This window comes from Ascaphus truei, chromosome 14, assembly GCF_040206685.1.
Source record: "Ascaphus truei isolate aAscTru1 chromosome 14, aAscTru1.hap1, whole genome shotgun sequence".
Lineage (NCBI taxonomy): Eukaryota > Metazoa > Chordata > Amphibia > Anura > Ascaphidae > Ascaphus > Ascaphus truei.
This window is the reverse complement of record NC_134496.1, coordinates 27,486,626-27,511,113: the sequence shown is the minus strand read 5'-3', so window position 1 is coordinate 27,511,113 and position 24,488 is coordinate 27,486,626. Positions and strand designations below refer to the sequence as shown.

The 24,488-nt window shown below is 45.8% G+C and overlaps 1 protein-coding gene across 1 annotated transcript in view; it reads left to right on the top strand.

Annotated features, from left to right (window-relative positions):
* DNER (delta/notch like EGF repeat containing) overlaps nt 1-24,488 on the top strand; it is a 92,690-nt gene that overhangs the window by 14,690 nt on the left and 53,512 nt on the right. The window contains exons 2-6 of the mRNA XM_075569411.1: nt 6,096-6,249; nt 8,601-8,710; nt 10,303-10,453; nt 12,688-12,720; nt 12,934-13,170. Of these exons, the coding sequence (XP_075425526.1) occupies nt 6,096-6,249; nt 8,601-8,710; nt 10,303-10,453; nt 12,688-12,720; nt 12,934-13,170 (685 nt within the window). The remainder of the gene's footprint in view (nt 1-6,095; nt 6,250-8,600; nt 8,711-10,302; nt 10,454-12,687; nt 12,721-12,933; nt 13,171-24,488) is intronic.

The window sequence follows — 24,488 nt, the reverse complement described above, 5'->3', positions numbered from 1 at the left end:
GAGGGGGTGAGCTTAAATTAGGAAGGAGGTTGCCACCCTCCAATCAGCCATGACTAGCTGGACAAGAATTGTAAAACATACTGGACACCTAACAAGCTCCTATTGAACCCCCAAAATGACCACAACATATATATAAGCATATGAGTGTCACAGAGGAGTGCTACTGAGCATGGCAATATATATTTTTAAAACCAGAGACAGAACATAAAACACAGACAAAGCTCAGTTTTTAGCACATCCAGTGAGACTCATACACGGTACAGTGCCTAAATATTGATGTATAAATATCTAATAAGTAAAATGGTCTTTTAGTTTGACATTTTTGGCCAAAATTGTTGTAAGCCCCTGAGCCAACGCCAAGGCAGACCACATATCAGGGGTCCCTAACGCTAATATAAATTCTTAATAACCTGTGTAATAACAGGAAGAATGATTTATAGTAAATCTGTCAATATTAGTTGCAAAGTTCTGAGTCTGACTGAAGCTTTTATTAACCTGTACATTACCAGGAAAAGCACTCTGTATTAGAGATGTCACAGCCAAACTGCAAGCAGGCAAGTTCCCCTGAGTGGAAGATGCTATGGAGTGAGCCCATAACCATTTAAATGTGGGAGGGGGTGAGCTTAAATTAGGAAGGAGGTCCCCGGATGGAGCTGGAGGCGGATTGGTCAACAGGCAGGTAACGCTGCGTATGTCCTCCTACTACCTCGTCACTGGTCACACTCGCGTTTCACCTTGTCAAAGGTTTCATCAGGAGTGTCTTGGAGTAATAGTATTCGCTATAAGTACCCTGTCTGAGCATTTCATTGGATGATGACAAACCAATGGAATGGAAGATACCCAAATGAGCAACCTGGTCTAATGATGTTACTAATCTTACGGAGCTGAATACACTGTAAACATCCAAAAGGCAACACAGTAGCCATCTTAGAATAGTAGAAAAATGCTATATGATAATATTAGCATTGTGAGAGTAACATAAATTAAAAATTTGATGCAACACATGCAAAAAATCCCCAAAAATCTATATAAACACAATAAAACAAGTAAAATACTACACTAAAACCTAAATAAAAGATGAATAAAACTAGAGATTAAATCACTGGTGTAACAAATCTATGGAAGAGAAAGAATGAGAACAGAAAAAAGTAATTAGTTAAATGCAGTAGAAGACAATTACAGAAACAGAACACAACTATCCTCAATAAATACTGGATAAAATCATTGAGGTCAAAATCCACATTGAGGCCGGCGGGGGACAGAGTACCTACTCTTAATTAGATCAATATTTCGATCCCCGCCTCTCCAATGGGGCATGACTCGTTCAATCCCTTTATATCTTAGTCCAAAGGGATCAGTATTATGGAACATAAAGAAATGTTAAGAAACACTATGTGTGACTAACTTTCTTTTAATATTCCCTATATGTTTGAGGATTCTAGTGCGTATGGGTCTTTACCACGTATTGTAGTCCACAGGGACAATCGAGAAGATATACTATGAATCTAGATTTGCAGTTGTGTCTATTGATTTTATAGTTATGTCCTGTGGTGTTAGATCTAAAATTGTCCCGAGATAGAACTAAACCTACATGCTGTACAATTTTTGCAATTGAAAAAACCTTTCGGAACATTTAACCATCCTGATATAATAGTTTCCTTCTTTATTTTCAGAGCACTGGGAGCTATTTTGCCTTTAATATTGGGAACCTTCCTGAAGAGAACCTGAGCTGTATCTGGAATATGGCTACCGAGGACAGAGTCATTTTTCAACACATGCCAATGTTTATTCAGGATGTGTTTAATGTTCCCCGCTTCTTTATTATATTGAGTAATAAACGGTATCACCAAATTCATTTTGGCCTGTTTATATATTGGAGTCAGAATCTGATTTCTAGTTAAGCATATAGTTTTATTCAAGGCCTTGTCTATATTCTCAATTTTATATTCTCTGTCTTCAAAATTGTTGGTTAGAATATTTGATTGTTCTAGAAACACCTCATTCTCAGTACAGTTACATTTCAATCTTCTGTACTGGCCGAATGGAATATTTTATCCAGTTTCTATGATGACAACTGGATTGTACAACGAGGTTATTGCAATCTACCTGTATGAAGTAATTCCGAGTTTTAATTCTACCATCTTCTATATATATGGTTAAATCCAAGAAATTGACAGTTGAATTACTAACATTAGAGGTAAATGTAAGATTCACTGAATTAGAATCCAAATACTCAAGAAACTCGTCTAGACCTTTTCGGGATCCCTTCCAGATGAAGATAATGTCATCTATGTATCTACGCTAGGTGACCAGGTTTGCAACAAAGCCCGCCCATGACTATATATGGTCATCTTCCCAAACACTCATGAAGAGGTTGGCGTAGCTTGGCACAAACCTGGTCCCCATGACCGCCCCACACAGCTGCAGAAAAAAAATCTCCATTGAACCAGAAAAAGTTCCTTTTTAAATTAAACTCAATACATTTAATTAGAAAATCAATTTGTGTTTTATGCATTTTTCCATTCTTTTCCAAAAATGTTGACACTGCCCTACATCCATCAATATGTTTAATAGATGTATATAAAGCAGTTACATCTGTAGTAACTAGATAATAACTGTCTTTCCATTCTATATTATCTAAAAGGAGTAAAACATCATCTGTATCTTTAAAATGGGACTTTTGTCCCTTTACCTAATCTTGTAAGAAGCTATCGATGAACTCCGATAAATTGGAAGTCATGGACCCGATGCCTGATATAATTGGCCTCCCCAGGGGGTTTGATCTATTGTATGAACCTTGGGTAGGAAATAAAATATTGGAAATGTAGGATTGTCTATAGTTAAGATTTTATATTCATTATCATTCAATATTCCTTTTCTCTTACCCTCCTCCAGTAATTTATTTAATTATTTTTTGAAGGTATCTATGGGGTTTAATCCTAATTTTTTTGTATGTCGTGGAATCTCCAAGGACCCATTCCACCTCTTTCATATAATAACTCCCGTCCATGATGACCACCCCCCCCTTTGTCGATCTGCTTAATTACTATGTTCTCATCTGATGCTAACTCATCTAATGCTTCTTTTTCCATTTTAGATAGATTAAAGGATTTATTATTTATTTTATTAGTTAAAGTTTCTAAATCCTTAGTGATAAGTTGAAAAAATACATCTATATGATTACCCTCAGCAAATGTAGGGAAAATGTTGGATTTGGGTTTGAATGTAGAGTGAACATAATCTGGATCAGATAGTTCTTGGAGTGTTCGTTTCTCTCTCTGCAGCTGGATTGGAAATATTCCTGGTCTCTATATCTCTGTTTAGAAAAAGTATTTTTAGAGTAAGAGTCTGTAATTTTTATGTGAATCTACATAAAGGTTAAATGTATTGGGTCCCATAGTCGGGGCAAAATGAAGGCCCTTTGCTAATACCTTACTTTGACTTGTAGTGAGAATCTTCCCATTGAGAGTTAAAATATTTTTATATTACAGTCTGTGAATCTTACTGATTTTGTTTCTTTCGTCTCCCTCGTTTCCCTCTGACATTCGTCCTTTTCTTAAGTGTCCTTGAGGGGAATCTTTTTTCCATCAGGGGTTGAAACCTGTTTCTGTTTCTCCCATGAACCTGAAAAACCCCTTTGTCCTAAAAAAGGAGAATCATTCCCTTTTTGCATTTTCATTTCCCTTAGGGATGGTGCAAGAAGTACTGGGATTATATCTATTTTCTTCCTTTTCTTCTTTTTCTGTTCTGATCTTATTTACTAATGGTTCAATGTTTTACATTTTTTCTTTTACCTTTCCTCCAGATTTTTTTCTGATAATTTTCGGTATGTTTCTTTGTTATAATAGATGATATGAAACCCACATGCTTCCTAGGATAATTGTCTGCATAAGGACCTCTGTAAGAAGTATCTGTGCATATTTCTCTCTTTTCACCTTTATCTGAATAATCAGAATGATACCATTTATTGAGATCAGAATGATAACTCCTATTAAGTCTAGAATCTAGTTTATTTCTATTTTTATTTTTGTTCCAACTTCTCTCAATACCAGTATCATAATCGTTTTGATCTCTTTTGCATTTTAGACCAGGTTGCTCATTTGGGTATCTTCCATTCCATTGGTTTATCATCATCCAATGAAATGCTCAGGCAGGGTACTTATAGCGAATACTATCACTCCAAGACACTCCTGATGAAACCTTTGACAAGGTGAAACGCGTTGAGTGTGACCAGTGACGAGGTAGTAGGAGGACATACACAGCGTTACCTGCCTGCTTATCAATCCGCCTCCAGTTCATCCGGGGATTCCACCCAGAGACGCGAGGACGGACGACGCACGCCATACAGAGCACGGAAGCTGCGAGCTGTCGGCGTCGATTCTATGATCTATATGCTTGATTTTATCTGGCACCATGTGCGTGTATTTTGCCATTCATCCTTCTCAGATAAAGTTTTTATCAGTCTGCGCTATGTTCCGTTTTCTTGTTCTACTCCACTAAGGTTCCTGTATGTGCTGTCTCTGTATGTGCTGACAAGCTCGATGCTACAGGGCCAAGAAACCTTTAAGCACAAGTTTATACTAAGAAATTTGTGAGTACAAATTTCTTTGGATTTTTTGCAAGGGATCGTCACTTTGAAAAACATATTGCACTATTTGCTTGTGTTTTTCTTTTTATATGTACCTGCGTTCCCCGAATCACCTGGACACCTGAACTACTCTGGATTGAGGAAGCAATCCACACCCAGGGTTGAAGCTGCAATATACTCATTTATCTGTATTTGATTTTCCATTCATATTCACTTTATTCACTATATTTAATTTGAAAATACACACGTGCACGATTTTTCTTATATCACTTGATATTTCCATATTGGAGATTTATATAACAGACTAGATTTAAGCGCCGCTATATAACACTCCTTTTTTTGCACTTAGTAAGGCACGTTCTATAGTGCCGGGTGCGTGCTACGCCGTGCGCGCGCGTGGATTTTTAGTTGGCTGACGTAAGTCAGCCTTTCTATACGAGGGCCGCATGCGCGCACGGCAGGGAGAGGGGAGCCGACAGACAGCGGCGCAGATGAAGAAATTCATCTTTTCGCGCCGCTGCCTGCGCTCAAATGTATGTATTAGTGTGTATGTGTGTGTGTGTGGATGTATGCGTGTATGCGTGGATGTGTGTTTGTATTGATGTGTGTGTGGGGGAGGGGTAAATAATTGCACAAATAAAAAAAAATTAAACTTTTTTTTTATTTAAAAAAATCTTACTTAAGACTTAATTTCACTCACACAAAATACACACACACATACACACATATATACACTCAACTGCAGCTCCCGGCACTATATACAGGAATATCATGCAGCACGTGGTCGCGCGTTCGCATAGGAACGCACGGCCGCATCCTGTATATAACAGCCCTTAGGCACGTAGTGTCTAGGGTTTTTCTGAGAGTATTGAGAGGGGTCGTGTTGTAGAGAGGGAGAAGAGAACATCAGTTTAGAAACTTCCATCTCTGTAACAGGAGAAAAGTAGTCAAAAAAGTGGAAAAAGGAGGTTTAGGTGGGAGCAAAGAGGAGGGGGACGGGACAGAAGGAATCTCCTTGTGGATAGCATCCACCTTGCTTTTAAAGTGGTCGGCAAAGGCTTGAGGAGAAGTGATGGGAGGTGGGCGAAGAAGGTGGAAGGAGGGAGTCAAATACAGAGAGAAGACAGCAGTGGATTGAATTTGTGAGTGTTGATGATTTTGGAAAAATTGTGCTGTTTAGCCTTAGAGTTAAAACAGGAGAAGAGAAATGTATAGTGCAGAAAATAAGCCTGAGTGTGAAATTTCTTCCGAAGGCGTTCAGAGGAGCGAGTGCAGGTGCGAAGGAAGCGTGTTTGTGAATTTATCTCGGTCCCATCCCCTCTCCCTCTTTTCTTCCTCACATCCTTCTCTCCCTCCTTCCTCACATCTTCCTTCCCCTCACACCCCGTCTCTTTTCTCTCACATCCCCCCTCACCCTCCGTCCTCTCTTATTTCCCCCTCCCTCCCTTCTTGTTTACATCCCCCTCTCCCTCCTTTCTCATTCATATCCCCCTCTTCCCGTTGGCAGATTAAGCTTTTTGACACCTGTAGGCTGGGGGGTGGGGGGGAGCGGCCCTCGTCCTCAGCGAACGACATCATGATGTCACGGCGCCGCATTGTTAATGTGACGTTGTGTCACCATGATGACGCAACACTACAGGAGGAGGCCTGCAATGGAAAAGGTGAGACACACACAAACAAATTGTTTCCCCCAAAAATTGATTCCCCATCAAAAATTGCAGCTCTAGGCAATAGCCTTCTCAATCCTATGGGAAATCCGCCCCTGCCTCTCTCTCTCTCTCTCTCTCATACCCATCTCCCTCTGTCCTCTCTCATATTCCCCTTTCTCGCTCACATCTCCCTCTCCCTTCCTTTCTCGCTCCCATCCCCCCCCCTTATGTCCCCCCTCTCTGTCCTTTCTGTCGCTCCTGTCCCCCCCTCTCTCCTTTGAATCTCTAGACATCACCTCCCTTTGTTTGTGCAGCCCACGCCCCCCTCCCGACTCAGGACGAGCACTTAATTGCTTCTGGATCAATTTGGATCAGGGACAGAATCCGTTACAGTTCCTGTTCTTCCGGAGAGATGAAATGACATTGCTGCTGGTGCTGATGCTGCAGTGGGTTTATATATAGTACACTCATTTTCCCAAGGTCATTTCATAGGTGAAAGAATGCTTGGCCCTGGATGCTTCTACCCAGTTAAAAAAAGCAGTGGGACTTTTCTTTAATGCCGATACTCCAGTTCTCTTAAAGGTGCAGTCCCACAGAGCTGACCCAAAACGACCTTTTTAAATAATGTAACAATCTTATTGTCTTCCGTAAAGGAAACTAGCCGTGCTAAAAGCAAATATTTGGCTGCTTATTTGGATATTGGTTACAAAAACGAAGGTCTCAAGGGTGACGTTGCTGAGCCCGATCCAAAGCTGTGTCAGCTCCTTGTGACCTTGGGGCAAGTCATTTCATCACCCTGTGCCCATATAATACTAGATTGCAAGCTTTGCTGGTCAGGGATGTGCAAGAGAGAAATTCTATAGTTAAAAGCTGGATATTTTAATGTAAAATCCAGCGAAGTGACGTTCTGCTCTCTCCTTAACCCCATTTATTCCTCCTTTTCCTCTCTTCTCTCCCTCTTAACACATTTTCTCCCTCCCCCCCCCACACACACACACAAACACATCCTTATCACTCAATCCCCATCTCTTTTTCTCTAACTCTCTCCATCCATTCCACTCTTCCCCCTCACTCTCTCCCCTCCACCCACCACTCTCCTCCCCCAAAACCCACTCCCTCCTCCCCTCCCCCATCCTCTCTCTCCCCCTCCTTCTCTCTCACCCTCCCCTTTCCCCTCCTCTCTCTTGCCCTCTTCCATCCCCTCCTCTCTTCCCCATCCTTCCTCTCTCTCACTCTCCTTTCTGTCTCCCCTCCTTTCTCTCCCCCTCCTTTCTCTCCCCTCCCTCCTCTCTCTCCCCTAACCCCCTCTCCCCACCTCTCCCCCTTCTCTCCCCTCCTCCTCTCCCCCTCCTCATCTCTTCCCTCCTCACCCTTCCTCTCTCTCACTCTCCTTTATGTCTCCCCTCCTTTCTCTCCCCTCCCTCCTCTCTCCCACTCTCCTTTCTCTCCCCTCCCTCCTCTCTCTCCCCTAACCCCCTCTCCCCACCTCTCTCCCCTTCTCTCCCCCTCCTCATCTCTTCCCTCCTCACCCTTCCTCTCTCTCACTCTCCTTTCTGTCTCCCCTCCTTTCTCTCCCCTCCCTCCTCTCTCCCACTCTCCTTTCTCTCCCCTCCCTCCTCTCTCTCCCCTAACCCCCTCTCCTCACCTCTCTCCCCTTCTCTCCCCCCTTCTCTCCCCCTCCTCATCTCTTCCCTCCTCACCCCTCCTTTCTCTCCCCTTAACCCCCTATACCCCTTCGACTTCTTCCCACCCTCCTCTCTGTCTCCCCCATCCCTCCCCTCTTCCTCCTCTCTCCCCCTCCTCTCATCTCTCCCTCCCCCCTTGCTCTCTCTCCCCTCCTCTTTCTCCCCTTCCATCACTCCTTCCATCCTCCTCTCAGTCCCTCCTTTGCTTTTTTCTACCCCCCCTCCATCCTCCTGTCAGTCTCCTGGTTGTCAAGGTAACTGGAGCCGGCTCCGGACTCAGCTCAGAGCTCATCTACTGCACACACCGGAGACACCGCCCGCATATACCGCGCATTACCCGGACATACAATCCGTATATACCGAGCATCACCGAAGACACCGAGCTTCAAACCCGAGACACTGCCCGGAGACACCGGAGACACCGCCCGGATATACCGCGCATTACCCTGAGATACAGCCCGTATATACCGAGCATCACCTGGATACACTGCCAGGGTATACCGCGCATTACCCTGAGATACAGCCCGTATATACCGAGCATCACTCGGATACACTGCAAGGGTATACTGAGCATTACCAGGGGACACGGATCATCCCCCGGAGATACTAGCACCCCCCCGGGTATAACCCTCCTCCTCCTCCTCATGCCTTACCCCCGGCTCCCCGGTCCTCTCCCAGGGCTCCTCCTCCTCCTCCTCTCCGGGGTCCTGTCCGGGGAGGTTCCGGCAGATCCGTGCGGTGCCGAACCGTGTAACACCCGGGACATGTGCAGAACCGGAGACTGCCAGGTATGCACTATATATCTATATCTATATATATACTGTACAGCTATACTGTATATACACCTATATACCTATGTGTACACACACACATATCTGTCTATCTATCTATCTATCTATCTATCTATCTATCTATCTATCTATCTATCCTGTACAGCTATACTGTATATACACCTATATACCTATGTGTACACACACACCACACACACACACACTTATATATCAATATATATCCCTCTATCTATCTATCTATCTATCTATCTATCTATCTATCTATCTATCTATCTATCTATCTATCTATCTATCTATCTATCTATCTATCCATACAGTACATATATACTGTATACATATATACACACACACATACACACACACTTATAGACACACATCCATACACCTATATACTGTATACACAAACACACATTTTTATGTATATATCTATATGTTAGTATTAATATTTATTTGTAAAGCGCCTGCATATTCCGTAGCGCGGTACAGCAGGGGGACCGAGCGACATTCAGTAAACAGGGTGACGTACAAATAAGAACAGACAAGCAATCAGATACAGGCGGTAAGGCTAAGGCCCCGCTGCACGCGCCCGCACGGCCGCCTTGCTTGCCGACGGCGCGTGCAAGTCACTGCACCGCGATCTGCGGTCTGCAGATAACTTTTTTCTGCGCTGGGGGGCGTGTCCAACATGGGTCAGGGTCACGGCCATGACAGGGGGGGCGGGCCAGAACACAGGGCCCTTTTGATTCCGGGCACAGCAGCTGCCTGCATGCAAGTCCCCAGCACGCAGCAGGGGCAGCAGTGGGCAGGGGCAGACTGCGAAACGGGCACCAGAGGGGGGGAGGGGCGGGGGGGAGGGAGAGATGGAATGCTATGCACGGCTGCCATCACAGACTTCCATCCCAAGCCACCTCCCTTCCGTAGCTCCTCCCCTCCTCCCCTCCTCCCCTCCTCCCGTCCTTCCCTCCTTCCCTCCTCCCCTCCTCCCCTCCTCATTGGCGTACCACGTGACGCGTCAGCGCTTCTGATCTCCAGAGGCTTGTAGCTCCGGCCGGCTGACGCGTCACAGCGCGCAGTGAGCCACGTCGGACGGAGGCAGCGGGGACCACCAGACTGGAGGCAAGGGGCTGGTGTCTCGCGCACGCCGCCGACCGCAGCGGGTCCTCAGCCTAATGAGGGCCCCTGCTCGTGAGAGCCTAACTATAGGTATACATAAAGAGAGTTGAGGACTTCCACATGAAATTGTATGGGAACACAGTTAACACCGGGCATAATTCAGCAGAAGACAAGTGAGAAGAAACCACCAATGATGTACCACGCGTCCTTCCAGAAGAAGTGGCAAAAGTAATAAAATCCACGAAGAATGGGAAGGCTCCCGGGGAAGGTGGAAGTACAACTGAAACCTGGAAAGACGCTGGGGAAGAAGTAGAAAAAATCCGTGCAAAAAGCATGCTGCTTAAAGAATAGGAAAAGGCCAGAGTAATGGAGTAATGCCAGAGTAATGGGGTAATGCCAGAGTAATGGGGTAATGCCAGAGTAATGGGGTAATGCCAGAGAAATGGGGTAATGCCATCGTTATCCTCATCCACAAGAAAGAAGACAATCTCTTACAAGAGTTTTACGAAGATACTAATTGGCTACAACAGACCCCGGACTTTGCCCGGCCTAGCGAAGAAGCAGGACTTCTCAGTGGGTACAACGCAATGGGCCTCATCCAAGTCGTACAAGAAGTGATTTCCCGAAGTAATGAATACGGTCAACCACTCAGCTGAGCATTCGTAGGTTCCCGAAAAAGCATTTGATTCTGGCTACACCTCAGCGGTCCTAGATGCATTAAGAAGACAAAGTGTTGAAGAAGCGTACACTGATATTACAATGAACATTTATGAGAATGCTATATTGTAACGCCTGTATGCCGGCAGACCTGGCCAGTCCCCAGTACTGAGGTGGGTAAGGGTATAACACGCACCCACAGCAGTGAGGGCGTGCCCGGAGTGTGGTAAGTTGCGTTGCCGGGGCTGGTGAGAAAAGGGTTAACCATATACTGGCAGAGTCCGGGGTGCCAGAAGTCGGAGGGTTAATGTCCAAGAGCCAAGTGTCCGGGGCAGGAGAGAGCAGCGTGGTGATGTCCAAAGCAGAGTCCAGGGGTAGAGAGGTACACGTAGTAAAGCCAAGCCGAGATCAAACCAGGGAAATCCAAACAGGGGCAGGGACAGGAACAGGGAGCTGGAACAGAGAGCTAAGCACAAGTTACTGCACACAGGAGCCACAGAGAAGCTGTGCTGAGCGACGACGGAGAGGGCAGACTGAGGTAATAAAGGGGGAAGGACCAATGGTAGCAAGGGGAGGAGCGGAGGCTTGGCCGAGTGAACGCAGAGATAGGTTCAGGAGGGAGGCAGGGGTGTGATAGCCAGTAATGGCCTGCAGCCGAAGAGGGGTGGTGCCAGCAGCACGGGAGGGCAGGTAAGGGGATCGGGTGCGCGCGCCTTCTGTAAGGCTGCCGTGCACACGCCCCGATCGCGTGCATGCAGATGCGGCGTGCGCCGCGGAGGAACAGCTCGGCGTGGAGGAGGTAAGCTGCTGAGAGCGCGGAGAAGCAGGGCAGGAGGCTGCCGTGGAGCTAGAAGTGACGGGGACCCGCTGAGAGGCGCGTGTCCCCTGATCCGTTACACATATGAACCATTAGGCTGGGTCCATGGTGAGCGCGATCGCGACCGTGCGCGTGACGTCACCCGTGTTTTCGCTGCAGCGATTTGTGGCCTGGGTAGACGCAACAGGGAGGCGTGTCGGGCCGTGGCTGTGACGTCACGGAGCAGGTTCGCCCTCATTGGGCGAACCACTCACGTGACCTAGCCGCCGCACCGCAGAATCAAATTGATCTGATTCTCCGCGCGCCCCAACGTGCTGGCGCATGCGCGGTTTATGGCCGCGATCACTGCCTTAAGGCATTTTGATCGTGCCGTGCGCACACTCTTACCGGCCATGGACGCGACCTTAGATTACATGAAGGTACAAGCATGATAGGGATCATCAAGAAACTGCGGCAGGGAGACACCGTGTTATTAAAGCTTTCTACGGCAACGCTACAAAAAAATTGTTCAAGACATTAGATTGGGAACAAAAGAAAATTATATCAGGCCGGACATATCAGAACATATCGTCATTGGACAAAGAGGATACTCCACTGGATTCCAAGAGAGATTAAAAGACCAAGACAACAACGTAAAATAGGAGGACAAAAATCAGAAAATTTGTAGGAGCAACGTGGAGCAGAGAAGCTGGTAACCTTCAGGAGGCCTTCATCCAGCAGTGGATCGACAAGGGCTGAAGCTGCTGATATATGTATACACAGGGCTCGACAAATGCACTCGCCCACTGGCCTGGGGCAAGTGCATTTTTCCCGCTGTTGAGTCTTACCGGCGGCAGGGTGCGGCGGGGGGTGTGGCGTCTCCCGGCATTCTCCTGTGTCTCTCCCTCAAACTCCAGTGTTTCCCCCTGCAACTCGTGTGAAAATGGCTGCCACTGCGTTGCCTTGATAACGGAACGCTATGTGACGTCACGACGTCATGTAGCTTCCCGTTGTCATGGCAACGTGGAGTCATTTGACGCCGCGCAGCCATTTTCACACGAGTTGCACGGGGAGACACTGGAGTTTGAGGGAGAGATGCAGGAGAATGCCGGGATACACCGCAGCACACCGCTGCCGGTAAGACTCGCCAGCGCATAAAGTGAGGGGGGTGAGAGAGGGAGGTGGGTTACAATCAGACAAAAACATTTTTTTTGGGGAGGGCGAGTGCCTTTTTTCTAATTTGTCGTGCCCTGTATATACATTTATATATATATATATATATATATATATATATATACACACATACACACACACACACATATATATACTGCATGTGGGAGGGGAGATATAGCAGATGAGCCTGCCAGGTAGATATAAATCCTCATCATCTTTATCCCCTGCGACCCAGTGCTCGATAAAGGCCTGCCCAATGATCTTCCAGGTACGTGTTTGGCGATAGAAATCCATTTAGTCAAAATGTAGTGCTGTACAAGCGCTAGCTACAATGATGTATAATACTCATTATTTGTAAAGGTTTCGTTTCAGATCTCATTTAATTTTTTGATTTTTAAACGATAACACATACAGTTCGTCTTTCACCCACTGTTTTCACAGACACCATATTCAGTTCTTGGAGCTATATCTTTTTTTGTAGGTATGGATAGAACTATTCAAAGTGATATTTATCGCAAAGGGCACTCCAGCAATGCTTTATTGCATGCGGGCAGTCGTCACAACAGATCTCTCTTAAAGGGAATACACTTGATGATTATCTACAGAGGTCATCAGATTTATGATTTTAAGAACGTTTCTTGGACAGAGGTTATGCCGTTCAGGATCTCAATGAGGCCTTCGATTTATGCATTATCAAGAGATAGGAAGGACCTCAAAGGTATGGCTAACATCAATACTGACACAGGGATCATTATCCGGCCACATATCAATATAGAGGAACCACCGTATTTTATTACTCAAGACAGTGGTCAAGCTTCAGCTATATCGGCCATTATTAGAAAGCATTGTTCCATTCTTTCCTTAGGCCCTCAGGTTAAGGATATGGGTTCTCGAGACCCAAGGATAGTTATTTCAAAATCTCAAACAATCGGGAATCTTATTTCACCTTCTATGTTCAACACACAATCTAATAAATATCATAATCAGGGATTCTTTCCATTCTTGGAAGGATCCCATAAATGTGGCCATTGCAACAGCTGCCCCTATATGCAAAAGACATGAACTTTTGAAAATATGGATAAGACGCATATATATATAATATTCAAACTTTTATTACATGTCAGACGAATCATGTTATATAATTACAGGCATACCCCGCTTTAAGGACTGTCACTTTAAGTACACTCGCGAGTAAGGACATATCGCCCAATAGGCAAACGGCAGCTCGCGCATGCGCCTGTCAGCACGTCCTGAACAGCAATACCGGCTCCCTACCTGTACCGAAGGTGTGCGCAAGCGGGGAGACTGTAGAGCCTGTTACAAGTGCGTTATTTACATCAGTTATGCACGTATATGACGATTGCAGTACAGTACAAGCATCAATAAGTGGAAAAAAGGTAGTGCTTCCCTGTAAGTACATTTTCGCTTTACATACATGCTCCGGTCCCATTGCGCACGTTAATGTGAGGTATGCCTGTACTGACGTGTGGTTGTCTGAAGCAATATGTCGGACTAACCACTAGATTGTTAAAGATTTGCATACAAGAACATGTTAGATTCATTGTTAATAAGGGTACCAACCATCCAGTATCAAAACATTTCTTGTCATGTCAGGCAGGCTCCCTCCGATTGTTTAAATGTACAGCATTGGAACATATTCCCATCTCTATTAGGGGTGGAGACAAGGCAAGGGTTTTTGCATCAGAGAGAGGCTTTTTGGATCTTCACTCTGGGGACACGCCAACCTTTTGGACTGATCTCAGAGTGGGATCTCAATTGCTTCCTCTGATGCAGTGTCCTATCCAGTTTGACCTTACGGGGTATCTGTCATATATAGGCCAGAAAGTGTTCTTGTTAGGGTACTTTGGTCTCGTTCATTGTATCTTTTAGGTTCCCTCTAGTAGAGCTCTATGACACAAAGTATCATTGTATGATTCACCCCAGATTCTGAGTCCTTTTTGTTGCACCTTTTGGAAGCTATGTAGCGACAGCATTGTGACACTTATTGTTTGATTCTCTGAATCGTGGGTTTAATTACCATGCTTTGTCAATGATGACTTTATGCCTCAGATTAAAGATTAAAGATAATTTATTTTTCTTACACAAATGTGACATATTGAGACTACATGGAGGGTTACCATTATTCCGCCCTGGGTGAGCACTAGGTTGTCTCAGGGTGTGATTATCTGCACAGTTAATGCCATTGTTGGATAGTTTGGATAAAGTTTATCTCTATATTCCTGTTTTTCCTACAGTTCATTTATGCATCTTTTGTTGCACGGCGTTTCAACGTTTTAACACCATATTCTTGTTTATTCTTCTTTTTAATCACAAGCCTGTATATTATCTAATCATGATTCATTATATCAGGGGGGCACAAACTTTTTTCCCTGCGCTCCCCCTGCCGGCAGTTCCCCTCTCTCCGCGCCCCCTCCCACCCCCCGCTTACCTCGGCTCCAGCAGCATGATGTCACATTGCTGTGGCAATTTGACGCCGTGTTGCCATGGCGACGCGTCTAACACACCGCCGGAGCCAAGGTAAGTCAGGTTTACAGAGGCCCTGCAGCTCCCCCGGCACTTAACTTAAGTGCCTTCGGGAAGCGCGCGGAGCCTCTGTAAACCCCACGCCCCCCGCAGTCAGTCTTGCGACCCCACGGGGGGTCGCGCCCCCCACTTTGCGCACCGCTGCATTATATGACTTTACACCATTATCAGGTGTTTGTACTTTTAGTTGTATGCAAGTAGATTTGACTTTGAATCTACAACTAATGTCAGACCCCAGCATTCGGATTATGACATATGATACACATTCAGTGTATTATTTTATTGTCAGTACATAGTCTTTCTATGTGTGTATACAATTTTGCTTGTTGATCTCCGCTTACATGTGTTTTCTTTTCTTTTAACATTGTTTAATGTATATAAGTGTTCAGCACTGTTTTTGCAATCAGTCAAACCTGTTTGCAATTTGTGTAATTACCCAGCACCTATATGAGTGCTCATGTCAGTTCATTACTCCTTGAGAAAGCGCATATTCTGCGTGAAACGCGTGGGAGGACTAGTTTGTTCAGCAAAGAAAATGGAGGGCCCTCTCCTTGATAAAGGCAATTTTTTGCCGAAAGGTTGGACCCTTTGGTGGCACATTAAATTGCATCTTCAGAAAACCGTGTGCCTGCTTCCATTTTCTTTGCTGATCTCCTTTGGGATGCCTGGACCTCCCTGGACACAGCGTCCCGGCAGATAAGTACCCCCCTCCAGCACCTATTAGCGGTGTGCATGCACTTCAATATAGGACTAGTTTGTTCACCACTTTTTGTATGTTTTAATAAAGCCTATTATTTGTCACTATCTTGGAGACCCCAGTTTTTCACCTCGCCAGGGGACTATCCGGACGGATTGTGTTTGAGTGCCTCGGAGCAACCCCCATTGCTATTGCTCACATTTCTTTTGTTGATGAAATTCATTTTCCCTAAATCATTTGAATGACGCAGGAGTCTGCAATCACTTGACTGCAGGACAATCGTGGTGCAGCCCGGGGTTATATGCAGAGTACATGTCCGTGTCCCGGTGAGCAGTGACGGTAAAGCCGATGTCCCGGGCGCCGGAGGCATGTGACCTATTTTAGCTCTGCCAGTGGGGTTCTAGGCTTGGAGATAAATGTGCGATTGATTGTTACCGTTCCTGACTCACGTCGATTAGAAAGCGATGTTGTTGCTGACCTCTCTGGTGCTGAAGGGGTTAATTATGCATGTATTCTCCGAGAGATATAACTTGCACAAACTTCACTCGGAGCAAGGATTCCCCTAGGGCAGTCAGGCTGGGCTCAACACTATAATAACACAGGGCGACATAATAACATGCAGAGAGATATTGTAACAGTATAATACTACGCAGAGAGATCTAATACCTCGCAGAGCAATATAATACTACGCAGAGAGATCTAATACCTCGCAGAGCAATATAATACTACGCAGAGAGATCTAATACCTCGCAGAGCAATATAATACTACGCAGAGAGATCTAATACCTCGCAGAGCAATATAATACTACGCAGAGAGATCTAATACCTCGCAGAGCAATATAATACTACGCAGAGAGCTATAATACCATGCAGAGCAATATAATACCCTGCAGAGCAATATAATACCCCGCAGAGAGATATAATACTATGCAGAGTGATATAATACCCCGCAGAGAGATATAATACAATTCGGAGCAATATAATACTATGCAGAGTGGTATAATACCCCGCAGAGAGATATAATACAATTCGGAGCAATATAATACTATGCAGAGTGATATAATACCCCGCAGAGAGATATAATACAATTCGGAGCAATATAATACCACGCAGAGTGGTATAATACCCCGCAGAGCAATATAATACTATGCAGAGTGATATAATACCATGCGGAGCAATATAATAACCCGCAGAGAGATATAATACTATGCAGATATAATACCATGCGGAGCAATATAATACCACGCAGAGCGGTATCGCAATATAATACCACGCAGAGAGATATAATACTATACAGCGTGGTATTATATTGCTCCGCATGGTATTATATATATATATATATATATAATACTATGCAGATATAATACCATGCGGAGCAATATAATACCACGCAGAGCGGTATCGCAATATAATACCATGCAGAGTGGTATAATACCATGCAGAGTGGTATAATACCACGCAGAGCAATATAATACCACGCAGAGCAATATAATACCACGCAGAGCAATATAGTACCAATCAGAGCGATATAATACCACGCAGAGCAATATAATACCACGCAGAGCGATATACCATGCAGAGCGATATAATACCACGCAGAGCTGTACCGCAATATAATACCACGCAGAACAATATAATACCACGCAGAGCAATATAATACCACGCTGAGCGGTATCGCAATATAATACCACGCAGAGCGATATAATACCACGCAGAGCGATATAATACCACGCAGAGCGATATAATACCACGCAGAACAATATAATACCACCCAGAGCAATATAATACCACGCAGAGCTGTACCGCAATATAATACCACGCAGAGCGATATAATACCACGCAGAGCGATATAATACCACGCAGAGCAATATAATACCACGCAGAGCGATATAATACCACGCAGAGCGATATAATACCACGCAGAGCAATATAATACCACGCTGAGCGGTATCGCAATATAATACCACGCAGAGCGATATAATACCACGCAGAGCGATATAATACCACGCAGAGCGATATAATACCACGCAGAGCAATATAATACCACGCAGAGCAATATAATACCACGCAGAGCGATATAATACCACGCAGAGCAATATAATACCACGCAGAGCAATATAATACCACGCAGAGCGATATAATACCACGCAGAGCAATATAATACCATGCAGAGCGATATAATACCACGCAGAGTGATATAATACCATGTAGAGTGATATAATACCACGCTGAGCAATATAATACTATGAAGAGCGGTATAATACCACGCAGAGTGATGAAATAACACGCAGAGCGGTATAATACCACGTAGAGTGATGTAATACCATGCAGAGCGGTATAATACCACGTAGAGTGATGTAATACTATGCAGAGTGATATAATAACACGCAGAGTGGTATAATAACATGCAGAGTGATATAATACCACACAGAGCGATATAATACCATGCAGAGTGATATAATACCATGCAGAGTGATATAATACCATGCAGAGTGATATAATAACATGCAAAGTGATATAATAACACGCAGAGTGATATAATAACATGCAGAGTGATATAATACCACGCAGAGCGATATAATAACATGCAGAGTGATATAATACCACACAGAGCGATATAATACCATGCAGAGTGATATAATACCATGCAGAGTGATATAATACCATGCAGAGTGATATAATAACATGCAGAGTGATATAATAACATGCAGAGTGATATAATACCATGCAGAGTGATATAATAACATGCAGAGTGATATAATAACATGCAGAGTGATATAATAACACGCAGAGTGGTATAATAACACGCAGAGTGATATAATAACACGCAGAGTGGTATAATAACACGCAGAGTGATATAATAACACGCAGAGTGATATAATAACATGCAGAGTGATATAATTACATGCAGAGATATAATACCATGCAGAGTGATATAATAACATGCAGAGATATAATACCATGCAGAGTGATATAACATACACATACACTACCACACTTACACACTTACACATGTAACACTCCTTCCCTAGCCCTAAGGGAAACTGCAGGCATTATGCGCTACGGTGCTACCTGTTGGCGTACAGGGGACTAAGCCTCCGCACGTGGCGAGCTCGGGGTGAATGGGTGCAGCGCCTCCATCTGTGATGATCCCAGCGTTGGCGGGATAGCTCCTCGCGGGAACCGGTATACCTTTACTGTATACCCCAGAAATCACACTCACACAGGTTATAGAATACTTCTTTACTGTGATCCCACAGTATGGCAAAGAGAATAACATGCAACACCGCAATAACACAGTAACAGCACAATAATAATATGGGTGCTTGTCTTTCTCCAATACTTAGGGTACCCTGGCCACCTGGAGCCCTATGTCCATCACAGCCTCCCTTGTCCCTTGTCCCACGTGTACGAAATCCACGAACGAAAGGCTGAATCCAATCCACGGCATACAAAGAGACACGGAGCACAGGGACCACGGATTGGAAAATAGAAAATATTTAAGCAAAAAAAAAGCCATTTTTTTGCACTTGATAAAGACCATTGCGGTCGAAACATCGTGTTAGCTTAAATAAATATTTTCTATTGTCCAATCCGTGGTCCCTGTGCTCCGTGTCTCTTTGTATGCTGTGGATTGGATGCAGCCTTTCGTTCATGGATGGGAGCACCGGTAACTGTATCATCCCTCATTATATCATATTACTTGGTGTGCAGCACCTATCCTCTTTCGCATTGATATATACGATCATACACACAGATTTGCACACGCGCCAAGATATACACACAGACCAACACGTGCCTATATACTGTTATTTACGGCAAAAAACCCCAATATAAATGAGTATGAATGCATGTGTTCCTATTAACGTGTTATTTTAAGTACTAATATGTGCTGTTTGTCTGTGTCTCGCTCGGCGTGCAGTTTTACGCTGTCTTTTGGGGTTCTTTCTCTTCTCGTTAAGGCCGCGTTTATAGTGCCGGTGACGGCAACGCGACCGATGACGTCGCCGTCCCCACTGGCGAAAGTTGCACTTAGGTTTGGAGCGACATCGCTGGCGACAAGGCCAGTGATGTCACGAAGGGGGCGGGCAGAGTGCAGTAGGCACTCTGTGATTGGTGTAGAGACAGTCACATGTGGCGACTGTCTCTCCCAAAATCTAATTCTACTGACTTCAGCGTTTTTTGCAGCTCCGTCGCGCTTACTAAAAGCGCGTGCGACGGATCCAATGTATTTGTTTTGGCGTCGCGTTGCCGGGCACTACCAGCGGAGCCTAACGCTGCTGCACGCTGGAGGTACCGGCTCGGGTGTCTTGGTATATTGCTGGAGGGGGTTGTTACATGGTCACAGTTTTCCTCTCGTATAACTGAGCGCTTTAATTGCAGAATAATTAGATGTGTAAAAGGAGAAATGTAGCGGATTCAAATGTTTTCAGTACCTTTGTTTATCTAAAATATATATTTCTGTGTGTACTAAGGGATTAAGTGTGTGTGTATGTATATATATATATATATATATATATATATGTGTGTGTGTATATATATATATATATATATATATATATATATACAGTGGTTGACAAATCACCAAAAAATCTACTCGCCACACAAAAAAATCTACTCGCCACCTAGTACCAAACGTATGCTGCTTGGGCCAATAGGAGCTCGCCACGATGTTAAATCCACTCGCCCGGGGCGAGCAAATGTATAGGTTTGTCGAACACTGTATATATATATATATAAAGCAATTTGAACAGAGATATCAATGCCGGGAATCATGGAAGTGGGATATGGTGCTGATCTGGTGGTAACTCAAATACTCAGCATCGCGCTTTGGCCTAAATATCTTCCTTTGTCTCTCTGCTCTCCCTCCCACCCTCTCTCCTTCCTTGCTCCATATCTTTCCCCCTCACACCCCTCTGCCTCTCACCACGTCCCTCCTTCTCCCACTCCCTCCCTTTCTCTGCTCTTCCTCTCGCTCCTTCCTTGCTGCATATCTCTTCCCCTCTCATCCCCCCTCCCTCGTCCTTCCCTCACGCTATCCCCCTCCCTAGTCCTTCCGTCACACTATCCCCCTCCCTCGTCCTTTACTTACACTATCCACCTCTCCCCTCTCACACCCCTCCCTCTCCCCCCTCTCGCCCCCTTCTTCTCACCCCTCTCTCCCACTCCCTCCAACTCCCCACCTCCTTCCTTCCCTCTCCCACTCCCTCCCACCCCCTTCCTTCCCACTCCCTCTCCCACTCCCTCCCTTTCTCTGCTTTTTCTCTCTCTCCTCCTCTCACTCCCTCTCATCTCCCCTCCCTCGCCCTTTCCTTACACTTCCCTCACAAACTCCCCCTCCCTCCACCACCTGTACCACTCCCTCTCTCTCTGTCACTCCCCCTCTTAGGCCGCATCCATAGTCCGTGCATGCGACATCGTGCGCGGTGCGAACAAAAGGCCGTACCTCAATGAGGAAGGCCATAGAGCGCACAACCATGCGCGTGATTCCCGGGCAGACAAAATAATTAGAGTTTGTCACGCAACGGCCGGGTCACCTGAGCGGTTCAGCCAATGAGGGCGAACCGCTCGCGTGATGTCATATGCCCGCCTCCGACACGCCTCCCCGTCGCGTCTCCCCTTCTCCATCCCACAGGCCACGGATCGCCTCTGCTGCAGGCTGCATGGCCTTGGGCTTACTCTCCCTCCCCCCTCTCTTTTCTCCCTCCCCCCTCTCTTTTCTCCCTCCCCCCTCTATTTTCTCATTCCCCCTCTCATTTCTCCCTCCTCTCCCTCTTCCCTCCCTCCCGTCTCCCACTCCTTCTCTGATCTTCCTCTCTCTCTCCTTCCTTGCTCCATATCTCTCCCCCTCTCATCTCCCTCCCTCGCATATCCCTCCCACTCTCATCCCCCTCCCTCGCATATCTCTCCCACTCTCATCCCCCTCCCTTGCACTTCCCTCCCTTCCTGTCACCCGAATCCCTCCTTTCCCACCCTCACACTCCCACCCTCACACTTCCCCCTCCCTCTCACTCACTCCTCCCTCTCACTCCCCACTCCCTCTCACACCTCCCTCTCCCTACTCCCCTCCCTCTCCCTACTCCCCTCCCTTTTTCTCTCGCCCTCCCTTTTTCTTTCCCCCTCTTACTCCCCTTTCTCTCCCCCCTCTCCCCCCTCTTCCAACTCCTCCCTCGCCCCTCTCCCTCGCTTCCCTCGCCCCTCTCCCCTCTCTCGCCCCTCTCCCCTCCCTCGCCCCTCTCTCCTCCCTCGCCCCTCTCCCCTCCCTCGCCCCTCTCCCCTCCCTCGCCCCTCTCCTCCCTCGCCCCTCTCCCTCCCCTCTCCCCTCCCCTCTCTCTTTACCCCCTCCTCTCTACCCCCCTTCTCTCTTGGTCTCCCTTTCTCCCTGTCCTTCTCCTCCCCCCAGCCCTCTTCCCCTATCCCCTTTTCCAGCTGCATCGTTTTATCTCATTACCCGCCGCTCATTTGCAGTCACCGGGCAGGTAACATCTTAGTGCCACATCCCGGCCTCAGGTGGCATTAATAAACGTGATTCCTGCACTATCTCCTATCTGCCCATGTAACGCCGTTCTCATCGCCGCTGAGAGGCAGGGGGTGGGGTGGGGGGGGGGGGGGATTAATAGCCGCGTAATAACACTGTTGTCTTTTATTTTTCTTTCCTGCAACCATAATTGCATACGGCTTGTTTTTAATTGCAATGTAATGGAAAAGCCAATATAATTAAACACAGACGGGGAGTGTAGGATCCTGTGGCATCGCCATACAATGTGTGAAATGAGGAATCAGTGCTTTTAGGACGGGTTGGGATTAGTTATGACAGTCGTCGGGTGCTAAGAGATATAATTTTCCACCTGTTTTGAATCTCTTGGCTGATACAATGAATATAATTCTGAAACACAAACCGCCTAGTACAGATACTGCGTGGAATAGAGGATTCTCATAAAGCAGGGCTGGTTAACTCCAGTCCTCCAACAGGTCAGGTTTTCAGGATATCCCTGCTTCAGCACAGGTGACTCAGTGGCTCAGTCATTATGGTGGCCCTTGAGGACTGGAGTTGGCCAACCCTGTCATAGGGGTATATTCTATAAGCTCAGAGATCGGCAACCTGTGCGGTCTGATACGGAAGCCATATTGTATTCAACGATTGATGATCTTTTTATTTATTTTTATTTATAAAAATGTGTTACCAGGAAGTAATACATTGAGAGTTTCCGCTCGTTTTCACGTATGTCCTGGGCACAGACTTATGATGACCAGTCTAGGACAATTTGGCAACTCACCTCGCCGCCAGGACACTCAGCTGCTGGCTGCTTCGCTGCTAAGATAAGCCCCTAACCTTAACTCTTATCCTCAAACCCCCTAACGTTAAGCCCTAATACTAACGTTACCCCCAACCCTAAAAACCTTAACCCAAACCGGTGGCAGTTTTGAGAGTCTCCGGTTGACTGTTCCAGTTTTGGGGTGCACGGTAAGAGGAGGAGCGGGCGGATACTTTGCTGAACCTTGGGACCATGAACAGTCTTTTGGAGTCAGATCTCAGATGATAAGTGCTGCGTGTTTTAGGGGTGAGGAGCTTGTTCAGGTAGCTGGGTAGCTTGCCCAGAAAGTATTTGAAGGTAGACAGGAAAGGTGAACTTTGCACCTGGATTGAAGTGATGACCAATCTAGTTCTTGGAGCATTTTGCAGTGATGTGTGTTGTAGTTACATTGTAGGACACAGCGGCATATTGAGCTGTAGAGGGTGTCTAGTCTCGCAGTTTATAGAATATACCTCATTGATGGCTTGTGTCTACACTTTATTTTTTATTCACTGTTACGTTAGTGCAAATATTTGGAATAATGTGTGCCACAGAAAAGTGTCTGCATGTTTTTATTTTACTTTCACAAAGTAAAAAAAAAAGAAAAATACAACATTTTCCCCCCATTTTTATTCTAATTGTTCATTTGCACTACAGTGTTAGCCGGCGAGACCTGCGAAAAATCCCAAACTGTGTGGCAGGCTCGTCTAGTAACGAAGAGTTAAATCATTATCGCAAACAGGATTTATCCCGTGAAACATATAATCTCTTCTCCTAAATCCCGACGATCACCAACCAACACAGTTTCCTAATCGGGGTCCCCTCTAGCTCAGGGGTGCTCAATCCGGATATCACGATATCCCAGTTTCAGCACAGGTGGCCCAATCAGAGGCTCAGACGAAGATTGTGCTGAGGTGCTGAAGCAGGGACTGATTGAGCCACCTGTGCTGAAGCAGGGACTGCCACCTGTGCTGAAGCAGGGATGGATTGAGCCACCTGTGTTGAAGCAGGGACTGATTGAGCCACCTGTGCTGAAGCAGGGCTATTCTGAAAACCTGACCTGTTGGGCAGACTTGATGGAGTTGAGCCCCCCTGCTCTAGCTGAGTGTAGCCCGCCACACTGCCGTTAACACATGGGCAGTTTGTTAGACCGCTACGACGCCGGTTGTGTTACCGCGCGATGACCTTGCCTATGAAGGACGCGCAGATCCAAATCATAAGCAAATGAGGTCAGAGACGATGGACTCGACAAAAAGGTGTATTGCTCCTGCGCCAGTATATTTACCGGCGGACGTGCAGAACAGACGCGTTCATTTTCCGGAGGGATTTCAGTCTACCGTCGTTATTCGCCGACTACCATTGATATCACGTATCAAGCAAGATCCCCCCAAAATGTCATGGTAGTGGTTACCATTTTATTGCAGAAGTGGATATTTGGTTGGGGGCTTTTTCCGCGACCCATGTCACCCCTGAGGCTTGGGCCGTTTCCCCAATAAGGTA